Here is a 24,141-nt window from a genome sequence, read left to right as displayed (position 1 = left end):
TTTGAATATATTGGGTTAAAAAAAGTATTACTAATTTGATCCTTCATTTTTAAAAATACTCTTTGGAAATAAAGCAGGATCAAATTAGTAATACTAATATAACACATATGTGCCCTGTGTTCTATTTCTATTGGACGGTGCTGCTCTAAACCAGGGGTTAGCAAACTATGATCCGTGGGCCAAATCCTGCTCACGGCCTGTTTTTGTATGGCCTGTGAGCCAAGTACAGTTTTTATGCTTTTAAATGGTTGAAAATAAAAGAATAGTAATTTGTGACACATGAAAATTATGAGAAGCTCAAAATTCAGTGTCCATAACAGAATTTTATTGGAAAAGAGCCACAGTCACTTGTTCCGGATTATGTAATGGTTGATTTTGCACCACAGAAGCAGAGCTGAGTAGTTCCAACACAGACATCCTGGCTCATAAAGCCAAAAGTAATTACTATCTGGCTATTTATAGAAAAAGCTTGTCAACCCCTGCTCTAAACCCTTAGCTTACTGTATTCTTCTTCGTAGAACATATAACTATTGCCTCTCCTGTTACATGATAACTTCGGCAAAGGCATGTACTTTCTTCTTTTCTTTAGTGAATTGCTGCCAGCACTTAGAACAGTGCCTGGCACATATTAGGTGCTCTATAAATATTTGTTGAATCAATAAATATTACAAATCTAGATTTCGGGTGCTGTGTAGGAAGCACCTCGTTAATTAAAGAACATGAATCACCACTACTACAGCCTACTGTCTCTCAGTAGGTTAAGCTAAGGTTAATTAAGACCCAAGCAAACCCACACATGATGAAAGGAAATGCTGACACATGGGCTGGTAACCCGCTGGGCTTGGAGACAGAGACCAACACTGTGGTAACGACCAGAGGAGCAAAGGCTTTCAAAAAAATGCCTTATTTTAATAAATTCCATGATTTTTAATGCATTTTTGGCCCCTCTTACAGAGGAGAGGTAAAGCTGTCCCAGTTATCAAAAAATTCAAATCTGCTCTTCTTCAGTGGACTGCCTGTCAATGTGCTTTCATCCAGTGTGTCTCCCGTGTCCTGGGAACCACTTCCTGGGTCAAAGGACTCCGCTGCCTCCAGGAGCTCCATATCGCTCCCGTCTTGCTCAAAGGACTTCTGGAAAAGGTCATAGATCTTCCGCTGCTTTGGGTCCTTCACCAGAGGAAGAAAAGACAAAGACATCAGCACCCAGGCACCAACACTGACCCTCTCTCCACCACTGTGGGACCAGCTCAGTAAACCATTTATCACTCAAGCAGCCTCACTGCCTTTGTGTCTGGCTTCTTAGCTTCTCTGCTGCTTGCTGGGTAAAGAAGGAAAAACAAAAAACAAACGGTTGTGAAAGCAACACAGGACCTGCTCTCACACTAATTTATGTTGGGAATGTTTTCTCCCTTGTAACTTTACAAATCAGTATTTCAATATTGAAATAGCTCCCAAGCCTTTCTCCACTAAGAGGTTAGTTAGGCTGTAATTCAACTCCCAAATTGGTGTGTTCAGCCACGGTTTATACCTAATTTTCAGAGTGGTTATAAAACACACACTTAACATATTGATAAGTAGATACATGTACCTGTTTCTGACTGCCCTAAAGTTACAAATGATCAAAATGCCCTCCAACTGCATCTATGCATTGACAATGATGGTGTAGTGCTAAAATCACGCCCAGCTGTTAAGACCACAGCAGATGACGGGCTTGCTCTCACCCCTTTGCTGATCTCTCCTCTGTCTAAATTCCTAACCCTGGCCATCATTCAACCCAGAGGCACATATTCAGTATCTCCACTGACCTCCCACAGGTCCATAAAACTAAACCTGTCTAAAAACCACAACCATCTGTCATCTCACTCCTACATCCCCAAACCAGGTCCTGTTCCCTAGTTTTGATGGTCTCACACTATTCTCATAGTCCCCCCAGCTTGCAATCACCAGGGCATCCTGACTCCATATCTCACACATCAAACTGCATCAGGTTGGTTTCTCCGTCTGTTCCCTCCCAGATACTTCTTGTAAAGTAGGCAGGCTCTTTACTTGGGCCACGTTGCTTTGTACCTGCCTGGATCTGCAATGGCTTCACTGCACTTCCCACCTCAGGCCTCTTCCCACGTCAACTGCTCACCGGTCTTTTCCAGGCTGATTTTTCCCTGCAGACTATCCTCTAACAAGATTTTCCTATCACATCATTGGGCACCCCTGTGCCTACCTCATCAAGTCTAATGCTGCTTCCCTGGCTTTCCAGGCCCTCTGTAGTCAGGTCTCAACCTAACTGGCCACTATTTCTTTGCTTTCACAGAAGCCCTCCACACTGGTGAAGTGAAGCTCTTGAAAACTGATCCTGCAAGGACTCTAGATTATTCAATAATCTGTACCCTACATTCTCTCACCTTTCAGGATCCCAGCTATTCAGATGGGAAGTGACATTAAAGGTCATTAAGGTCAGCCCCACACCAGCCACATGTCCTCCTCTGTGATATCAGCTTTTGTCTGAGCAACTGCAAGGTCAAGGAAATGCTGCCCACAAGGCAGCCTACTCCAGGTAGAAATAGCTCTCCACGTGCATTTGAGGACGTGATGGCAACGCTATGTGCTAACTTGGAGCACGCATAATTAAAGGGAAGCAAGTTCCAAGATCAGACGATATTTCACTTCCCTTCTCAGCAGGCAGGCAGACATGACCTCTTCTGCTTTTGGCTTCTATACAGGAGGCAACATATTCTTTTCCTAATAGTTGATACAGTTTTCAGCCCTATTTTAATTTTTTTTAAGTGATATAATTATTAATCAAAATAAATATTGATAAACTCCATTTGTACTTTAGGCAGAAATTCTTTTTTTTTTTTTTAAATTAATTTATTTTTGGCTGCATCAGGTCTTTGTTGCTGTACGCGGGCTTTCTCTAGTTGCGGAGAGCAGGGGCTACTCTTCGTTGTGGTGTGTGGGCTTCTCATTGCGGTGGCTTCCCTTGTGGCGGAGCACGGGCTCTAGGCGCACAGGCTTCAGGAGTTGTGGCTCGCAGGCTCTAGAGCACGGGCTCAGTAGTTGTGGCGCATGGGCTTAGTTGCTCCGCGGCATGTGGGATCCTCCCGGACCAGGGCTCGAACCCGTGTCCCCTGCACTGGCAGGCGGATTCTGCGCCACCAGGGAAGTCCCTAGGCAGAAATTCCTAACTAATTCAAAGCAACTGAGGGTCAGGCCAGTATAAATAAATGAGTTATAAATAAATCTATTCTCATTAGTTGAGAATCCTTTAAAAATAAGGCTCTTTCTTTTCAAAGGGCACATAACAACCAAGGCTCTGTCAAAACAGTCACCATTCAACTGAATTAGAGAGTTCTTCAAAAAGTTTAAAAGGAAGGTTGTTTTAAAATTGGCTTATTAATTATAAGGATAATTTATACCCTGTGTTTAAAAATATGATCTCCCCCGAGTCTTATTTATCCCAATAATTACATTACGAAGAAAGAATTTAGTTGCAAGCAAATGTAAATGAAAGATTATATCCTCAGACAAGTCTTAGCATCACCTACAAGATCGTGTCGACCTGACTCAGCTTCTGATGCTCGGCAATTCCACAGGAAGGAGGAGGCATGTCACCTTCCTGAAGCGCAGGGCCGCCTTTCTACACGAGGCTCAGACCTCTGTCCATGCTCTCATTAGAAATAACCCCCCAGGGGTCGCCCTCCATCAGGCAGGACCTCCCGAGTTCTCACCTTCCTTGTCAACCACCCGAGCAGGTGAAAGAAGACCAGCCTTTGGGAGTCTTTGCACCTCTGGCTCCTCTCTACCTTGTTTCATTGAAATGGAGGGGGAAGGGCTGTGGCAGCCATGGGGCTGGAGAGCTAGGCCAGGGCAGGCCTGCTGGGCCCTGGGCTGCCCTCTCCAGAGGCAAACAGGCCTCCTCTCAGCACCTCTGACAAGGCCCCACCTAGTCACGGAAGGATGCTCACTGGCCTCTTACTCTCCTTGACAATAAGAGGGGCTGTCACACAGGGAATGCTGGCTGAGTTTGGAAGCCTTCCGCCTGGGCTGGCTTCAAGTGACCCGTGACTGCGGGAGAGTCTTGCTGCTCCGCAAGTCTCTGCTCACCCCTTTATAAAATGGGGAGACACTGAGGATAAGGTGCAGCAACAGAGGGGAAAATATGCTACACAGAAGCAATGCCCTATGTGAACACTCCCCATTCTGCACGGGGGATGTGTTCTGGGGATGTGTTCGGGTGGTGTTGCTATGTACTTTTTGCAACAATTCAACTGTTGCCATGGGGAGTTTTCTGTCAGTTACTAATGGCCTGATGGAAGAGGCAGCATTTGGAGGCCCTGGTTTTCGAGGATCTAGGAGGGCATGTCAGAAGCAGCAGGAGTTAATGCCAGCACTTCTTCATAAACGGATGCACACACACGGATTGACCCGAGAACGAATGCAGCCATCATTTTAGCTCCCCAGCTGGGGGAGGTCCCCAGGAGTGATTTCACACCTTCCCACTCAGGACCTCTGGACACCCCAGTGGCAGGGAGCCACATACTGGTGTTACCTTGTAGAAATAATCTGCGGCTTCTGTCATTTCTGAAAAATTGGTCTCAGAAAGCCCGGCTTCACCCAGAACTTTAATCTTCTCTTGAATCAGGGGCCTGTTGGGGAGAAATGAGCTGCAGTGGAAACAACGTGCACAGAACCAGCAGACTGATTACAGCGAGAGCAGCCCCTGTTCTTGTGAGACACGCTCACTGTTTCACATCTCTCCATCTCTTCAGGCGCAAACGCCCATCCTGAAATACTGACCTCCTCTCTATTGTAAACCGACCAAGTCAGGGCTCACATCATCAGGCTCAAAATTCTTTCTACTGGAAGATGTGTAGGAAATAAATGCTTTTGCAACAAAAATTTGAACCTGGTGCTGTTATGAGCTGCCCAATTAACAAATCCATTAACAGAGAGGGAAGTTGGGGCAACCCACACACAAAATAAAGGTAAGATGCCTCAGTCATAATGCTGGAAACAGAGATAGATAGTGGTAACTAATGAGATAATCAAGAAACAATATGAGGAAGGGGGAAATGGAACTGGGGAGGGAGCATTTGGGGAGTTTTTGCCTAAGTAATGGACATGAAACCCCAGAGTTAAAAATCTGACCCCGTCTCTGCTAAGGAAGCACTACATGGCCCGGGGCGAGCCCCTTTCCCCCGATGGCCCCGCAGCAGTGCTGTAAGATGTGGCCGTACGGTACCAGCACACCTCACACGGGGGCCGAGGGGGCAGTCTCCCTGACTCAGCAAAGGCCTTCACATCTGGGAACAGAGTGTTTTACCAACAAAATTCCACCTACATTTCACCCCAATAAGTTCTCCTCCCTTGTCTCAGGTCAGTGGGAAGGCGCCACATCCCCTTATTCCTACAGGATTTCCTCATGCCCCCTGCAGCCACCAGTAACACTGTGCGGGAGGTCAAACAGGGTCATGAGGAAAGGGGGAGGGCACTACCAGCAGGTCTTCTGTGTGGATCCCTGGAGACCTGCCCCAAAGCAGAAGCTCTTAGGGAGCAAAGGGAACACGTCATCGGTGTCAACCCAACTGCCGGGCCAGCCAGCCGCCTCACCAAAGGTAGTCATCAGCCGTGCCTCTCGCCACCAGGTAGTGGATGCCCACGGAGCTCGACTGCCCGATGCGGTGCACCCGGTCCTCAGCCTGCATCAGCACCTGCGGGGCGGGGATCGGGATGCATGTAGGTCAAGGCTGGAAGCTGCTCGGCCCACCACAGCAGGTGGCCTCTGGCCCCGGAGCCTCACCACAACCCTTCCTCCTCACTGCGTGTCACGTGGCAGGGGGCCTGCAAGCCTCTGTCCACAAAAGGTCTGTCATCTGACAAAAGGGAGAAGCAAACACAATACTGGTCAGCAGGGGGGACCTCAGTCTGCAGCTGGGTAGCTGTGGATGACCCTTCAGGGCCGGGCCAGGTGCTGGGCGCTGCCGAGGGAGAGCCAGCTTCAGCTCTGCCACCAGCTGTGACAAAGGAGAGCCGGCACACTGCCACTCTCCCTCCACGGAGTGAAAAGTTATCTTCTAAACAGAGATACCGCGCCCAGGGAGAGGCCATATATGATCAGGGGGTAGGGTGGCTTTTTTATACGGTGGTAAACCCTACAACGAATAATGAAAACCAAAAACATGGTTGCCATTATAAGATGCCTTCACGCTCTAAGCCCACCCATCGTTACAGCCGTCGCCGACGTGTGGTCGATGAGAGCCACACTGGTCAGAACGTCAGAAGGGAAAGAACTTCTTTCTGGAGTTGAGAAGAAGACTTTGAGTCCAAACAAATGTCTTCCATCTGCTGCCACAGCTGATCGGATAAGGCCAGTGGGCACCCTGGGCATGTTCAGGGAATACCCACCGCAGTCGCCCTGTTGTGGCCCCACTGGTAAAGTGGCTCCCAGGGGCAGTTGATAAAAGGGGCTCAGGCTGGGAAGCCAGAGGCCTGGGGCCAGGGCTGCCATGTGCTCCTCTTAAGTGACAGCTATCCTCTTGAGCTCTCTGTGCTCCAATTTCTTCATGGAGAGATGGATCCTGAGACTCCTTCTAAAACTTCAATCTTCCCATTGGTAATAAGATGGTCGATAAGCCTACTACTGAGCAGGTTGTTGTGAAGACCTAATACCCGGCCAATGGATGTGCGAAGTATAAGCGTGTTTACCAGGCCTAACAGAAACAGAGGGAAGATGACGCAGGCAGCAGGGACAGCGCACAGAAGCCCCACCTCCCCCCGCCACTGGCTCTCTCTGCCAGCAGCCAGGAGCACGCCCCTCACCCCTGGGTTCCAAAACAGCTCCGCGAACACCACCAGGTCAGCTGAGGAGAAGGTGAGGCCCATGCTGGCGGCGGTGATGGATAGCACGGCCACGGCGGGCCCCTCCGACAGCTGGAACTGCTGGCACAGGTCCTCGCGGTCGGCCGAGGAGGTGGAGCCATCGATGCGGATGTGCTTCACACGCTGCGGGCACAGGAGAGGGAAGCAAGGTGGGCGCAGGTGCGGGGCCTCGGCGGCACGGCTCCAGGGACAGAGCCCCGCGCTGCTCTGGCTCCAAGCCGGGTGGAGCATCAAGCTCGCCACTCCGTACTGCTTTCCGAGCTTCTTTCCTAGTCTTTCCTTTCCTTTCCAATTGAAACTTGTGTTGAGATAACTGTAGGCTCGCATGTAGTTTAAGCAATAATACAGAGAAGGATTCCTCGTATGATTTGCCCAGTTTCCTCCACTGGTAATATTGGTAAAACTATAGCATAATATCACACCCAGGATACAGACTTTGATACAATCCACTGACCTTATCCAGATTTCCCCAGTTTTACTTAAACTCCTGTGTGTGTGTGTTCTATACAACTTTATCTCGAATGTGGGTTTTCACGTATCCGCCTTCACAGTCGAGACAGTGAACAGTTGTAACTGCACAGGGATGCTCTGCAGCCCTGTTATAGCCCTGCCCGCCTCCCTCCTGCTTCCCCCTCACCCACCCAGTCCCTGCTAATCTGTCCTGCATTTCTAAAATGTTCCACTTCAGGAACACGTATAAATGGAGTCAAACACTGTGCAACCTTTGGGGCTGGGCTCTTTTCACTCAGCATCATTGCCGGGAGAGTCATCCCTGTCGTCGCACGTACAGTCGGTTCACACACACCCGCAGCTCATTCCTTCTCACTGCTGAGCAGTGTTCTGTGGCAGGGATGTACCATGGTTACCTGTTCACCTTTGGCAGGACATCTGGGTTGGTTCCAGCTTTGCACTACTACAAATAAAGCTGCCGTGAACATTGGTGTACAAGTTTCTATGGGAATGTAACTTCTCACTGCTCTGGGATAACTGCCCAGGAAGTCAACTGCTGAGTTGTATCTGATAGTTGCATGTTTAGTTCAGCTTATTTTCTTTTTAAAAAAAATTTTTTTAATTTGCCATTAAAAATTTAATTTTAATATATATATTAAATGCCTTATAACCTTATGTAGTTACTTCTTGTTATTCACAGTAGTTATGTTCTACATAGTCATTATTATAAAATCTGAATTAGCAAATACTGAATAATTCCCCCTAGGGGAAACACAGGATTAGGTTCCTGAGATCAGCTTATTTTAAGTGGCATTTATTGTTTTCTAATGATAAAGACAGACATTGTGAGGAAAATAAATTACCGATCTATTTTTTCCCATCACTCTTTTCTCAATGTGTATCCTACATCTTTTAAATAAAAAGTTCTATATCTTGCTTTTCTCTGATAAACATTATATTGTAAATAAACTAAATTATTAAAATGTTTTCTAAAACGTGATTTTTAATGGCTGTGTAATAGTTCATTATGCAACAATAGTATACTTTAACCATTTATCTATTTCCTCACATTTGGGCGGGTTTCTAGTTGTCACTAAAAAAGGATGGGCTGTCTGCATGTCTCAACTAAGAAGTCCGCATGCTGCAACTAAAAGATTCCACATGCCGCAACAAAGATCTTGCATGCTGCAACTAAGACCCAACGCAGCCAAAATAAATAAATTAAAAAAAAAAAAAAAAGGATGGGTTGGCAAATGTCCACCAACAGGTGAGTGGATAAAGTGCGGTACATGCATACAATGGAATATTACTCAGCAATAGAAAGGAATGAACTGTTGATACACGCAGTAACATGTATGAATCTCAAAATATGTTGAGTAAGAGAAATCAGATTAAAAAAAAAAGGAGTACACACTGTATGATCCTGTATGATTCCACATTTATATAAGGCTCCAAAAATGCAAACTAATCTACGGTGACAGAGAGCAGATCAGTGGTGGCCTGGAGATGGGAGGATGGGGAGAAACGGGGATTACAAAGGACAGGAGGAAACTTCCGGGGCTGACGGATATATTCACTACTGTATGGCTGTTAGCATAACTGGCGCCATCTTGGGCCCGTTCAGTTCCTCCTGTCCTTCCAGTGACCTTACCTAGCGCTGTACTGTAGTACACTGTACTGTACTGTAGTAAATCTCTTCTTTGTCATCTAGGGCTTCGTAGTTAATAGATACTGTTTAATGATCATTAGGTCCAGGCGGCCTGTATGCTCGGTTAGTCTCCAATGATGACAACCTTCACTGACGCATTCCTGATGCTCAGGAGGCTAGTAACCCACCATAAATCTTGACTTAGGAATGTACTTCCTGTCTCCAAGCACATACCCCTATACTCTACGTTAACTATAAAATTGTTCCAGTGGCTCCTCAGCATTGCAGAGTGCAGCTGCAAATGCTCTGGATCACCATCTACCCAATCCTACCCTCCATGTAAGTTACCCTTTAATAAATGGATCCATTGTTTGTATGGAGCTGCCTGCCTTGTTTTTAGGTCTCAAGATACCTTCTCAGTTCAGTGGGCACTTTTTGTTCCTTCTGTGCAACAACTATCTCCACTCTTGCTCAACTGTATACTTCAAATACGTGCAGTTCATTGCATGGTAATTAGACCTCAATCAAGCTATTAAAATAAAACATTTTTAAAAGATGGTTTAAAACAAACCTGTTCATGGTTCTACAAGCAAGAAAAATTATTCAGAAAGTCATCAGAAATGTTTCCGGAAACCTTCATCTCATTTCTTTGCTCAGATCTGACCCTGGCCTGCTTAGCGGCTGACACACAAACAAGAAAAGCATCCTGTGCCGAATTTCAAAGGGAGCTTACCTTCCTCTCAAGCTCATTAGTAACTGCATCCAAAACCACCTTATGGTGTGCAAACACTAGAAACTTCTCTCTTCCACTTTCCAGTAGGTCCAGGATATATTCACTGCATTTGACAATGGCAACACAATAAATTAAACACATACGCAATCCAGCTGAGGTTAATTACTGAAAAGTGACTGCATCTGTAGCAGATACCTTCCGGGTACCTGCCCCCCCAGCTCATCCTCTCCCTCCTCTGAGAGCTGACCTCTCCCCCTTGCCCTCAGGAGCTGTGGGGAAGTCATCTTCCGCCATATGCAGAAAGAGTTCTTCCATACTTTTTAGTCATCTCCCAAACACAAATAAATCAAAGTATCCTTATGTTTTACGTGTCTCTGATAGGTTACTGAAACATTCTTATTACCTGGGATTATACAAGATAATTAACAGTTTGCACTTTGGCTGCTACTATCATTATAATATGTCTTCAATAAAAATTGAAGTGTTGTTTACAGATCTGAAAATGCCTGGGCAGGGATTGAGGGATTCTTGACAGTAATAAATTTCTGGAAACGTAGTATTGAGACGTAAGTAATAATACTGAAGAGACGTCAGGGATCGCCCTCCAGCTCCCTCCCACATCAGACTGCAAACCACAGGGCCAGCAGTTAAGGCAGTGGTAAGTGAATTCTTTTCCAAGGCCAAGGAATATGGGGTGAAAAGGCCTTGTTTACACGGTCTTCATTCTGCTTTTAATTTACTTCTCTCCTCCATCCACTGTGTTTTTTCTTGACTTTCTGCTCCTTATCTTTAGCTGTGGCCTTAAAAGAAGGCAGCGACCCCCAGGAGCTGTAGGGAGGAGAGTCACCCAGTTGGCAGATCCCAAGCTTGCCCTGGCACTAGCGCCCTGCAGAGGGTTCCCAGTCCCAGTACAGGTCACCGCTCCTGCACGGGCGGCGGGAAGGTGAGCTTCCTCGGACAGGACACGAGGAGCCCTCGCTCTGCCTGAGGCCATCCCCACACATGGGTGTGTCTGGGCAAAGAACAGACATTGCTCTCCTTGGAGAAGGACAAATCTCCAAGGTTTCCTATTACAGTACAGGCAGGTGGGGAAAAGGTAAGTGGACTCTCTTCTAAACATCTAAGAATTTTTTCAAACACTATGACCAACTACGGTATGGATTTGAGTTCAATTTGTGAATTGTTGGTACTAACAGAATCTACTTTAATTAGTTTGAGAGACATAAAATTTGCCATGATATAAGCAAAAAAGTTAACTGCTACAGCATCAAAAAGTCACAAGGCCATAAAATCAACTTGGCCAGCCCATAAACACCACGGCCCCCAGCTTTCCTAATGCCTCTCATCCCTCTACATCTCGGACGTGGCATTGCTGCTCTGCCCTTCCTCACGTCCCTGAGCTACCGAGCTGGAAATATCTGCCGACCACAATAACCTTGGCTTTATATTGAAAGATGTCCATTAAAATGAAAACGAACAACAGCAAAAATGGGAAGAAAAGCAACTATCAGAGGAAACTGGGGTTTTAAGACTTATAATCTAATTTCCACTTACTAGCTGTACGATTCTGAAGTTTAGAGATTTACGTTAGATTTACTCAGTTTCTGCATTTTAACTTATTCTACTGATCTCACAAGGAGTCTATAAATGTGACATGAGTTAACAGATGTCAAAACTGTTGGAAACTATAAATCACTATATAATTTATCATGGAATTGTGAAAAAGTATGTATAGGGTATGTTATGATTTGAATGTTTGTGTCCCTGCCCCCCAGTTCATATGCTGAAATCCGAACCCCCAATGTGGGGCCTATGGGAGGAGATGGAGTTAGTGTTCTTATAAAAGAAACCCCAGGAAGCACCCTTCCCCTTCCACCATGCAAGGACACAGTGAGAAGATGGCTGTCTACGAGACAGGAAGAGAACTGTCCCCAGACTCTGAAGCTGCCAGCGCCTTGAACTTGGACTTCCCAGCCTCTAGGACTGTGAGAAATACGTGTTTGTTGTTTAAGGTGCACGGCCTACGATATTTTTGTCATAGCAGCATGAATGGACTAAGACAAGGTATTACCGAAGTTTATTTATAAGGTGGAAAATGGTTAGATTTAAAATTCCTAAGGGAAATGGGTGGCTCTGGGCCCAGCACTCAATGGACCCTGGATTTTGTAGGTCACAAGCTGAGAAAGCGAGGGAAGGGGCTCACACCCATGCCATGTGTTATTCAGCAGCACATGAGAAATGTCGGTGGAGGCAATTCAGATTAGTGTCTGAGAGAGAAGTTTCCGGGCCATAAAAACCACATCTGGAGTTCACTGGTCTCTTAAACAGTATCATAAATGAAAAGGGCAGTGCCCAGAGGGTGAAGGAGAGCTGCCCAACATTCAGGAGTCTTTGCAGAGAGTCTGTGATTTGAACAATGCAGCAAACTCACTCTCCAACCACATTTAAGGGTGCGGAGGGAGAGGCCTGTGAGGCTGGGAGATGCAGAGGCTGAGTGAGAGGGCAGGGCAGGCTGTGGGTCTCCATTGATCCATGGATCTCGGTCCCCACAGCCAATCTGGGACCGCTCAACCCACGCTAAATTCATTTCATTGTAATTGAATCACTTGGACCATTATCCTGCCTGAGTCTCACACAAATGTTAAACAGTAAAAAATTAGGCAAGCTGCACATCGTTAGACTTGCTTCAAGTTTCTATCTCAGTGATATGTGAACAGCAGTGGGTTTTTCTTTCTTTAGCCAAGGCTGACAATTGAGATTTTTTTTTCAAGTCAGTGAATAATTTTAAGAACAGAAATTATTACACCAGCTTTAGTTGAGAAGGCAGAAGGAGACCAAGTGTGACAACAGCCACTTGCCCATATCTTTTGAACAAACGATGATATTCACCTTCTTTCTTATTTAGGTAAATGACAGCTGAAACATGATGTCTTTGGAGACGACCAGAGAATCTCCGTAAGGCAACTTCTTGGTCTTCTGTGAAACCCCTAATTTTTTTCCTACAGGCAAGTGACCATAGTTCTGTTAGCAAGAGGAAAACTTCCCTTCAGTGTTTGGGTCACCCCACCCTGCTCATAAGTGGCTCCAGCTCTAGCTCACTTGGGTTAAGACAGGATCTCACAGGGACCCCAAGCACATCCTGGCAGGGCTCCAGCGACAAGCTTACTTATGCCTCCTGGGTGGTGAGGCCGTGGTGCCCTAAACTTTATATTCAAGGCAACTATCATTCAAATCTCTAATCACTTCTTACAGAGCAATAAAACCATCCTGACGGACTAAGATAACAGGTATTTCTTTTTAAAAAAGAGAGAGAGAGAAGTTGACACTTGGTGACCACTTACATGACAGATGGGATTTTAGCTTCAGCTGTTCGGTTGAAGAAGAGAATGAGGGCTTCTTTCTGCTGCTGTTTCTGTGGAAGGAGAAATCGAGGGTTTAAAGTCTCCCACTCTGAGAACTCCGTGACACGCTGACATAATCATCACCACCAAGAGCTTTACAAATCCCAACATCAATCGTCAGAGCCAAGAGGCCCTGACTTATCCCCTCGCTTTAGCCACGCCACAGGAACTGGCTGGACTCTGGTTTTGTCCTGGGAGACAAAGTAGCATTACAGCTATTCTGTCACCCTTCGAGAACTGTTGTGAGAATCCAATGAGGCAAGGAACATGCAAGCTCTTTGGAAGGGCATTGCAGGTAGTGCTTCACCATCCATACCAAGCTCATGTGCTCAGCGGGAAGGCAGCCCTGCTAAGCACACCTATTTACTATAGGTATTACAGCCTGGTGACAACTTACACGTGACAGTGGCCCACGAGGTTCCCCCACCCCCTTCCTTCTGCCAACTTGTGTCCATACCCAACTGACTAAGCTCACCTCTAAGACTTACTGAGTCATTTCCAACTGACCCCAACTAGTCTATTCTAGTATCATCTCAAAATGTTATTCACGTGTTTCTGGCCTGTGTCCACAGAAGGTAATTGACTTCCCTCAAGAGGAAACGGTATTTTCTTTAGAGTTTGCATCTAAATAAATCCCAATAAAGAATGCTAACACAGGAGGTGCTTAACCAGTTTCATAACAATATGAGATAACATTTACCATTACTCTTGGGTTCTCAGAGAGGACAGATACTCTCACCATCCTTGATAGGGCAGCCATCCCCTTCCACTAGCCAGCATGGGTTTATAGATGCTCCTACATTTTGGGCCTGGGCCCTGTGAGGCCAGTGATTGACATGGCAGCTTCCTCATGGAACCAAGAGGTGACCCAACAGTAATAACGCCTATGGCCCTGAACTCATTAGTAACTCAGGAAAGCAGCCACAGCTGGACTGTACCTTAAATTACAGACACCACAGATGGTGAGAAAAGCTACCTGGTCAAAATCGTTTTTTGGCTTTAAACAGCATCTCTCCTCTAGGCCTTGACAAGAAAGAAGAAAGAGACCCAGGAACCATAGGAATCCGTAGGGGCACTGAAGGGGTAGTGGATCCATTTCATTTTCTACATGAGTCGTGGCAGTGGTGGGCACCGTCCCCCTCCTATTTTGTGGCAGCAGTTCAATTAAACAACTCTAACCTCCTGGGAACTCACATTGAAGATGTGATTCTGTGTGTGTGTCTTAACTTGTTTCTCAGCCCCAGGCCCAGTCAGGATTCTGATGAGGCTCTGGACACACACACTTTTCGCGTGTGGCCCATGAACTCACATGGAGTCCATTCGTGTCTCTCAAAGGATCCCCTGCAGCAGGTTAGGCCCTCCAACCGAACGCGTCCCTAGTAGGATATGCTGAAGGGACAGTGCCAGGCTCCCATCTGACGACCTCACCCGCAGTGTGTATGCCTCAAGCAGACTGCACCCCACCCATTCTCAATCCACAATTAAACTCCTGTTCCTTCAGAGACTCTTGTCAGGTCCTTCCCTCCCACCCACACTCACTCCGCACTTGCTCTTAGAAAGGGAGAGGGCAAGACAGATGGAGAGAAAAAGCACTTTCAGAAACCCTGCCCCAAGATTTAACACGCAGAGCCAATGTGGGTGTGAGAAAACAAACATCATTATTACACACAGCTTGGGGGATGGTACCCTGGGCTAATAACCCTTTTGAGGCTGATTTGTCAATATGTACCAAAAGTCTTCAAAATATGCCCATGCCCTGTGATGCAGCAACTCACTCCTAAAATTTATCCTCAGGATAGAATTGGAGGTACACAAATTCAGATGTAAACTGCTTTTTCAGTGTAGTGTTACTTAGCATAGTGAACAACTGAAATAACTTAAATGTCCAACCACAAATGATTGGCAAAATTACAATATAGCCAGGTGAGAAAACATTATGCAGTCTTCAAATATTATGTTTTAAAAGAACATACAACAACATAGAAAAGGGTACAGATATAGTTTTGTAACTTGCTTTCTTCCCCACTTGATGTATCTTTATAAGATCCCAATTCTGCTTTTAAAATACGTATGTTGCTTATTATGTACATAAGTTATAATATATATAGAGATAAATAATATATATTTTAAAGCAAAATACACATAAATTTTATAGAAAAAATACTGAAATGATATATGCCAAAATTATGTAATATAAATAGATGGGTTAATCTTTTTTATAGTATAGTGATAAAAAACACTTAATAAATGTTACATATTATACTTTTATTTGGCAGATTTTATACAATAGATATCTATTGTATTTTTAATGTGGGAGAAATCAATAGTTTTATCTTAAAAAAAAAAGCTCCCCAAACTGAGTAGACATAATACTAGCCCATTAACTATCTTACTTCTTTTGTCAGCCATGGACTGGGAAATTTTATTTTATTTATTTATTTATTTTTTATTTATTTTTTAAAATTTTATGGCTGTGTTGGGTCTTCGTTTCTGTGCGAGGGCTTTCTCTAGCTGTGGCAAGCGGGGGTCACTCTTCATCGCGGTGCGCGGGCCTCTCACTATCGCGGCCTCTCTTGTGGCGGAGCACAGGCTCCAGACGCGCAGGCTCAGTAATTGTGGCTCACGGGCCCAGTTGCTCCGCGGCATGTGGGATCCTCCCAGACCAGGGCTCGAACCCGTGTCCCCTGCATTGGCAGGCCGACTCTCAACCACTGCGCCACCAGGGAAGCCCCTGGGAAATTTTAAATAACCTGCATTCTTTGTTCCTGCCTCTTAGGTTTTTATTAAATTAGATCCACTGGGTTCTGAATTTATTTTTCTACGTTGCAATCTAAATGGATTGTCAAACAGCAGAAAGGTGAGCTGATGCCATCACCAGGAAGTCTGTGTGGACCAGCTCCGTTTTTCTGTTCCTGGTCTTGCTGATCAAAAAACGGCTTTAGACAAAAGATGATTAGAGTCAGCTTTTCTTAGCCTGTGAAGAGCTATCTATTATTTTGGCTGAAAAGGAGAAAAAGCTTTCACTGTACATTATGTTTTATAAATTGGCTGCTTCACCTTGGCTTCTGTGATTTAAAGCTTTTTAAAAAATGTCTTCCTCCAGATGGGAAGGTGTGAGGGAACAAAGAAAGAAATCACTTTTTGACAGGCTAGCAGTGCTTTGCTGGAACCACCATAATGTGTAAAATTGCAGGGAAACTTGGGGCTACAGAGTCACTATAAAAATGGTGGTGGTGGGGTCCTTTCTGTAGATTCACAGACTAAAACCACAAAACCATGATTCTCCATTTTAACACTTTCAGTTCAGGATTTCACAGCCAGTCAGGGCTTGGAAGGCATGTTGATGGCCATCTGGCCCAGGCCCCGGCTGACACTGGCTCCCCGTCCTGGGTTCAGGTGGCAGGAGGGTGCTCCCAGTCAGATCCACGGTTTGTAGATGCACCAAATCTGGGGCTTTACAGTAAGAAAGGTTCTGATGTTCTAAAGGGTCACACTCATAAATTCATTTGCTACTTGGATTTTCCATTATAAAAATTAATTTACATTAAAGAACACAAAAGAAAACCAAATTTTCAAGAATTTGTCTTATTATCTAAAAGAATTTAGTATCTGGCTTGAGCATCATGCTGAAGGCAACCTGTATCTATTCAATTTCTCTCTCTTAGGGACAAACTTAAATTTCCCAAGACACCAAGGAAGCACATAGCAATTCTCAAGCACTGGACTGGGAAAAACTCAAGGCCCCTTCTCCATTGGATTCTTGAAGAATTACACTGCAATTTAGGGTTTGTTTTCACAATCTGCAAAATAGTGTTAAGACTCTGGGCTGAAGAAGCAGAGACAACAATCACACACAACAGGCAGGACTCAGAGCAACTGTCACAAGTCCTTTGTACTTTTCCAGCACCAAGCCTATGAGGCAGGTCATGGCTCCCCTTTTTAGGGAAGAAAATATCTACAAATCCCAAAGAATTTAAGGGATTTGCATAGCTACGGGGAGTTATAAACACCCAATATTCCTGATTTCCATGGCTCAGCCTAGTCAATTTCACATCACTGTCGATAAACTCAGAAATCAAACTTGCAGGTTACATCTGAAATCATCTTTGGAAAGAGCCACTCACCTAACTATGTACATTGGCGGAAAGTTTCAAAAATGCTTTCAAACCTTGCTGCACTAAGTTCAAAATTCCCATACTTCTTTTTCTTTTTGGCCATACTGCACAATTGACAGTTGCCTCTTGACCACTTAATGTGACTTTTCTCCTCAATTCTAATGCCCACAGACCGCTTTGTCAGTTGTCTACACTGGCTGCTCTCCACCACCTGGTTCAGGAGATGGACTGGGTACAGGTGAGGGTGTCCTCTGGGGACTCCCACGAAATACTAATAGACTTTCTTCCATCACACACACAAGGAACTAAAACATAGCATTTTATAAACATTCAGACCTTTGCATCTAAAAAGATCATGCATCTGAATTTTTCCCATTAATATTACATATGCTATACATGTTCATTGGTTTCCTTGTCTGGTGGAGTTCACTGGTGGGCAAAAGTCAGTAGACATTAAAGGTTTAAGAAAGTTCTAAGAAAAAACTAAAATTGAGAAAACGTTTTTATTCACTGCCTTTTTTTCTCTAGAAATCAGAAAGAGACACCAATGCTGATTTTAGCAACAGAACACCCTGGTTCTGCTCGTGGTTCCACTGAAATATAATTTGAGAACCACTGGTCTGTATGTCCACATCAATGTTAAGGAACTTTATTTGAAAACTCCACGGCAAAGAGATTATGCCTGCTCACTTCCTCCAGGCCATCCTGATTATTATGTATAATACAGCATAAATTAAATACTGCTAGACAAGTTACCAGTGCATCCTCTACCCTACACTGTTTCTTAAAAATTACTAGCCAGTCTTGTTCATCACATGGTAAAATAACATTAAAAAAAAAAATCACACATTCTGTCTCCTGTCATCTTATTTATTTTGTACTCTCCCAGAAGGCTGGTATCTCATGTAGATCTAAGTTTCTGTATACAGCGTAATATCAAGCCCAGATAATGCTTTATGATAATGTCAGAAAATGTCAATGACTGTCATTTTCTTGGGAATGAAAATTGCAAGGTTTTTATCCCAAGAGGACAGAAACGGGGCTGGTATAGATTACTTTATAGCACTTAGCACAGTATAACACTAAAGACAGATATGAAATGAAAGTGTTTTAAAAAGACAAAGTCACCATAGTGGAAAGAGCCCTAATACATAAGGGCTAACAGGCATGGTTATAGCCTCAGCTCTGCCACGGAGTAGCCATAAGACCTTGGGCAAATCCCACTCTCTGTGAGCTTCAGTTTCCCCCTCTATAAAATGGGGGTGACATCTTGTTGCCAACCATAAATGACCGTAATAAGGATTAAAGGTTAAGAGGGTTTGAAAACTCTTTGTTATATAAATGTCAATTTGTTTTTTTGACTAAAGCAAATGACATGGGATGGTTAGAGCGTTAACATATATAACAAATACACTTAGGACTAATTTCTAACGACCGTTACTAAAGGAAGTATTCTCAAAATACACTAAATATAAACTCCAACTTTCTTTGAGGGATTCAGAATATGTATCACCATCCTGTGGTTGCCCTGGGGTTTATCTCTATGACTGTCCGTCAACAGTGATCTACACAAGTAGAAAACTGCAAATTAGTAAGAGCTTTTGGAAGCAGACTAGGTAGGCTGAGAAATGAAGCGGGCTCACCATCCTGCCCGGGGCGGGGGGGGAGAGGTTACGGGAAGACAAGGTCGGGGGACTCTGGGTCAGCTCTGCAGTACCCCTCCAGGGAAGGAACAGCTGTGCACAAGGGGACTTCCCAATCCCCATCTCCAGCCCCGGACTCACAGTGTTGTCCTTGGTGGTCATCTCCTTGGCCGCGGCATCCAGGGCAGCTCTGGTCCTGGCGCTGATCTGGCCTGGGGCGACCACCACCATCTTGCGCTGTTTGGCTGGGAGCTGGGAGAGGACGTCGCCCTTGAGGCGTCGCAGCATGACCGTCTCCTCCAGCAGGAGCTTCAGCTCCCCCAGGTTGGAGGAGCCTGAATAATCCCATCCCCAGGGCAGCTGTGGAGGCAGAACCGAGACACAGCTCGTGAGAGTCCCCAGGGCCCAGGACCAGAGCCGTCACCTCCGGGAATGGCCTTCTCACAACCCTCTCTTACCTTGGCTTTGTTCAGAGAACTTCAAGTGGCTTTAAGGGATGAATAAAACCTCACAGAATACAAATGAGAAACAGGAAGGAAAAGGAAGAAAGAAAGTCAGGAATGAGAGAACCAAAAACGTGTATCATGGCGTCCCACAATTTGGCGCTAACCTTTCTGGCAGCAAAGGCAAGATGTCAAGTGGTCTGGTGCCTGTTACATTCAAGAACAAACGAGACACTCAGCTTGTCAGACTCTTCCCATACACTAAATGCAGAAATTTTCCCTAGGGCTTACCCTACAGAGCCTGTTGCACAAGGTAACAGTTGATGCTGTAATATCTTTACTTGATGAGGTTTACAGGGATTATGAAGCTGTTCTTCCCCAGCGTGGGCCTCACCATGTGTGACCTGGTGAATGCCATCGCGGTGGCCATGGTGGAGGTGGCGGAAGGGAAGAGAACCCAGAGCACAGGTGCTGCAGTCTTGCTGAAACCAGAGAAGGGTTTTAGAGTGCCCAGGCAGTCCTTCATAAAAATGGTTCCTTCATTTAGCAGCTCGAGGAGGCAGTGAGCAAGAATGTCTACTTCCTACCACACAGGTAGAGAAGATGCTACCAATTAAAATAAAAACCCTGTCCTTCACTAACAATCTTACTGGAAACAGGACTGACTTCTACGGTCTTGGAGAAAATCAGGGAGCCAGGGTGTCTGCTGCCTTAGGGTTTCAGCTGCTCATTTTCCCTCATGCCTCACCCCACCCTGGACTGTGAACCACCGAGGGCAGGGGCTAGGCTTGATCGTTTCCGAGGGCCAGTGGACCTAGTATAATGCTGGACATGTGATAGGTGTCCCGTAAACCTCTGCTAAATTGAGAGCAGGAAGAGACAGCCAAAGGTGGAGAAATAAAATGATCAAAAACTGCTTCTTCTTTTAAAAAAATACACTCTGAAATCAACTGGAAGTTCTCAGCAAATGCCTTCACGGTATAGGGTCGAAAATGAGCTCGGCATGGGGCATTCTGTTCAGTGGCTTCTCTTAATGCAAGAATCTGGCCACAGTTAAAAGAAAAAAAAAACGTAGGGACTTCCCTGGTGGCGCAGTGGTTGAGAATCCGCCTGCCAATGCAGGAGACACAGGTTCGATCCCTGGTCCGGGAAGATCCCACATGCCGCGGAGCAGCTAAGCCCATGCACCACAACTACTGAGCCTGCACTCTAGAGCCCACAAGCCACAACTACTGAGCCCACGTGCCACAACTACTGAAGCCCGCATGTCTAGAGCCCGTGCTCTGCAACAAGAGAAGCCACCACAATGAGAAACCCTCGGCAACCAGAGAAAGCCCGCACAAAGCCATGGAAGACCCAACGCAGCCAAAAAAAAAAATAATAATTAATTAATTAAGTAAATCTATTAAAAAAACAGGTTTTAGAAATTGTGATTTTTTTAAAAATTTATTTATTTATTTATTTATGGCTGTGTTGGGTCTTCGTTTCTGTGCAAGGGCTTTCTCCAGTTGCGGCAAGCGGGGGCCTCTCACTATCGCGGCCTCTTTTGTTGCAGAGCACAGGCTCCAGACGCGCAGGCTCAGTAATTGTGGCTCACGGGCCTAGTTGCTCCGTGGCATGTGGGATCCTCCCAAACCAGGGCTCGAACCCGTGTCCCCTGCATTGGCAGGCAGATTCTTAACCACTGCGTCACCAGGGAAGTCCAGAAATCAAGATTTTGATTGCAATGGCATTTGTTTACAAGGCTTCCTCTGCCATTTTTGGAGAACAGAAGCTGTGCAGACTGTAGCTCAGGGGCAGCTGCTCCATTGGCACTGTATTCATAGAGATAATTTGCAGGTCAGAGGCTTCTGGCCTGCTGACCAGGCACGATTCACTATAATGAGTCGACATTTATGAGCAAAGGCCCACTGATGAGAGCCCACCAGGGGAGCCTGAGATCATGCTTCCCACTCCACCTGTTCAAAGGCTTCCTTTGTCCTTTTTGCACAGAGTATGTAGGGCCTTGGCCTCACCTGGAGCTCTCCTCAGTGCCCTTCTCTGAGGCAAGAGCTGTTGGCTTTCAGAGCTCCAGGCACCTACGCATTGGCCACTGGTCGCTCTACTGGAAGACACTAACCTGGAATCACCACAAGCGTTAGAACTCGGAGGGGCTGCTCTTATCTTACCCTAGAGGACACTCCAAGGTCAGAGTTAGGGGCAAAGCAAAGCTAACATCTGAATCCAGCTCTATGGCCAGTGCTCTTCTTATCACACCACAGCCGAAAAGAAGGAATGGAAAGGGAAGTGTGAATATCAGGGTGGGGGTGGGCGGGGAAAAGGGGGAACAAAGAACAAATACCCGCTTGGCGCCACAGTAGCGAAGTCCAAAGGTGTGGAACTGAGGGAAGAAAGTCGGCCTGACGGCGAGGATCTGCGTGTAGAGCTCTGCCGGCCGGGACATGGCTGGGGTGCCCGACAGTAAGATCACCCTCTTGGCAACCTAGAACACAAAAGCCCAAGATGCTGAGACGCACAGAGGACATGCAAGGGATGTCCCCAGCACCCCCAGGAGTTGGAGCCGAGGCCCCCGGAACAGTACACCCCTGGAATCTTGCATGAACACCTTCACTTCCTCGCACTCTGACCGCAGGTACTTCTCAAGTTCATGCATCTTAGATCCAAGGTAGATCTAGATTCCAAAGACACTATGGCTGGCCTCACTCCAGAGCTCTGGGTGGCCACAACCTGGGAACTCTAAGCGAAGGAAGGTACCATGACCAGAGAAAAAGAGCATGTGTGCTCCAAACACCTCACGGTGTGACCCGTGCAAGAGGCTGGGCGTCATCTCCTAAGCTGCCTCGGCCACACCCTCTGCCCGCATCTACATTAGCACTTAGTCCCTTACACTGAATTCTATCTTGTCTGTCTCCCTCACTAGACTGCAAGCTTCTTGAGATCAAGGACCGGGCTGTGTCCACCTTTGTTTTCGTAAAACAGTGGCTGGCACAAAGTAAGCAATCAATAAATATTCACTGTATGCCTAAAAATATTCACAAGGAAGCTAACTGGTGTCCTACGGAACGTGGAGTAAACTCAAAGAATCCAGCATGGTTAGAGGAAGGGGAAGTAGGGGAGACAGCAGCAGGTCCGAACTTTTTCCAGGATGGATTTCTGACACCCAAGCTGAACCTATGAGTAGATAATGACACCTAGGACCAGCCCTTTCTCAATCCCAGGAGAAAGCATCAGCAATGGCCTGTGTATCAGCTTCTATTTGTTTTCTTTAGAGGAAAAAAAAAAAGGCTGTCACTAACTCAGCCTAACAATGCTGTGAGCCTAGAGATCCCTGATTCAAGCTCATTTGGCAGTTAATAAGGACTTTAAAAGGTGGGACCCGGATCCATCTACCCTACACTCAGCCCAGGCCTGCAGCAGCCTGCTCAGCTGAGGGCAGGATGGGCAGGAACGGTTGGTCAATTCTAATGACAGACTTCGGGTTCCTCCTTATCCTGACACCAACCTGACCCAAGAAGACCAGACCCAAAATCCTACCTCTTACTCAGATGAGAAAGAGGGTGAGATAAAAGAGGAGACACTTCCCTACTGTACTGGAACATGGAATGGCCAAAGACCACTGGAGGTAAAATCCATTTCAGCTCTGGGAAGGGACCCTACTGGGGGGCTCAGTTGTCTAGAAACAGCTTGTTAACCACTGTAACCTTGAGTTAATGATGGCAGCATAAGGCAATCGCATGCAGTCAGTCACCTAGGGGAGGAAATTAGGTTTTCAGATAGATACACTGCCTCATCAAAATAAATAAATAAAGGTGCAGCAGAGGGAAGAAAAAGGATTCTTTATAAATATACAATATGTACCATTCTTGAGGTGCACTTTTGCCCTCTCAGCAACTGCCAATACCTAATTCCATTATGACAGGAGCTATGAATTTCTCCAGCTATAATTTTCCACAGTTCAATTACCTGGGCCTTCTAATTTCCTACACGGTTTAATGCAGACTCATTAAAGTAACAATGAGCTTCTTGAATGACGCCTGTAGCACCACTTGCCTTGGCTCAAGACCATTTCAATGAAATGGGAAAATGAAAAGTCTTATCAGTAAGAGAAAATCAGCTCATCATCCAAATCTATTCCCCACATCATCACTGCTGTAGCCTGGGGATGGAGCCTGGGCAGCAGCTCACAGATCAGGTGCTGGAAATTAACTCCAGGGTTCTCTGCCCGATATTTATAGGACGGAGTTAATATGGAGTCAGACCTCCCATATACTGTCCAGACTAGGAGGGTGATGGGACCGTTGAAAATGGATGCTTGTGGGTGTTAAAAAAAGCAGAGGCAGCATTATGGAAAGAGAAAAAGGCCAGCTTTGAAAAGAAACCAATATGGCGTCTCATCTATTATGGAATGACTTAGCCTGCTCAGCCCCGACACGTTTACTGTCATCACTGTCATCCGTAAGGCCTTTAATTGTGCCCGGTTTCACATGGTTTATATGCCACCCTCTACCCTTGAGAACTTCCAGTTTAGGAAAATATAAATGCATAAAACTACAAAAAACAACCCTAAATTGAACGCCTTACAGGTAACTCTTCTAGCACCCAAGAAACCCACAATGGAACAATGGAAAAAAATGATGTCTATTTAGCGTCAGAGAGAAGTTAGTTGATTCACACGAGCAGGGGATTCTTCCTGCAGCCTGCCTGATCACACTGGGGGTGAGAGCAGACCCTCCAGCGGACACCACCCCCGCTCTGGCCTGAAGAGGCAAAGAGCCGTCTCTCCAAACGCAGAGGGACTGGGTTTTCTCTTCTAGGTGCAGAGGAACTGGGTT

The 24,141-nt window shown here is 45.8% G+C and overlaps 1 protein-coding gene across 4 annotated transcripts in view; it reads right to left on the bottom strand.

Moving 5' to 3' along the window:
- Positions 1 to 303: 303 nt before the first annotated feature.
- Positions 304 to 24,141, bottom strand: part of SMARCAL1 (SWI/SNF related, matrix associated, actin dependent regulator of chromatin, subfamily a like 1) — a 48,820-nt gene continuing 24,982 nt past the window's right edge. The window contains exons 11-18 of one of the 4 annotated variants that reach the window (XM_061187198.1): positions 21,651 to 21,791; positions 19,008 to 19,226; positions 13,049 to 13,119; positions 9,708 to 9,810; positions 6,817 to 6,999; positions 5,608 to 5,708; positions 4,547 to 4,643; positions 304 to 1,167 (exon numbers count right to left, since the gene is read on the bottom strand). In XM_061187198.1, the coding sequence (XP_061043181.1) occupies positions 949 to 1,167; positions 4,547 to 4,643; positions 5,608 to 5,708; positions 6,817 to 6,999; positions 9,708 to 9,810; positions 13,049 to 13,119; positions 19,008 to 19,226; positions 21,651 to 21,791 (1,134 nt within the window). In that variant the 3' untranslated portion in view covers positions 304 to 948. Of the gene's footprint in view, positions 1,168 to 4,546; positions 4,644 to 5,607; positions 6,708 to 6,816; positions 7,000 to 9,707; positions 9,811 to 13,048; positions 13,120 to 19,007; positions 19,227 to 21,650; positions 21,792 to 24,141 lie in introns of those variants that run through there. The other 3 variants (XM_061187206.1, XM_061187215.1, XM_061187213.1) reach the window with 3 other exon arrangements.

Source organism: Eubalaena glacialis, chromosome 1 (genome assembly GCF_028564815.1).
Source record: "Eubalaena glacialis isolate mEubGla1 chromosome 1, mEubGla1.1.hap2.+ XY, whole genome shotgun sequence".
In the NCBI taxonomy this organism is placed as follows: Eukaryota; Metazoa; Chordata; class Mammalia; order Artiodactyla; family Balaenidae; genus Eubalaena; species Eubalaena glacialis.
Note: the sequence above shows the minus strand (reverse complement) of the source record. Positions and strands in the feature narration are given on the sequence as shown.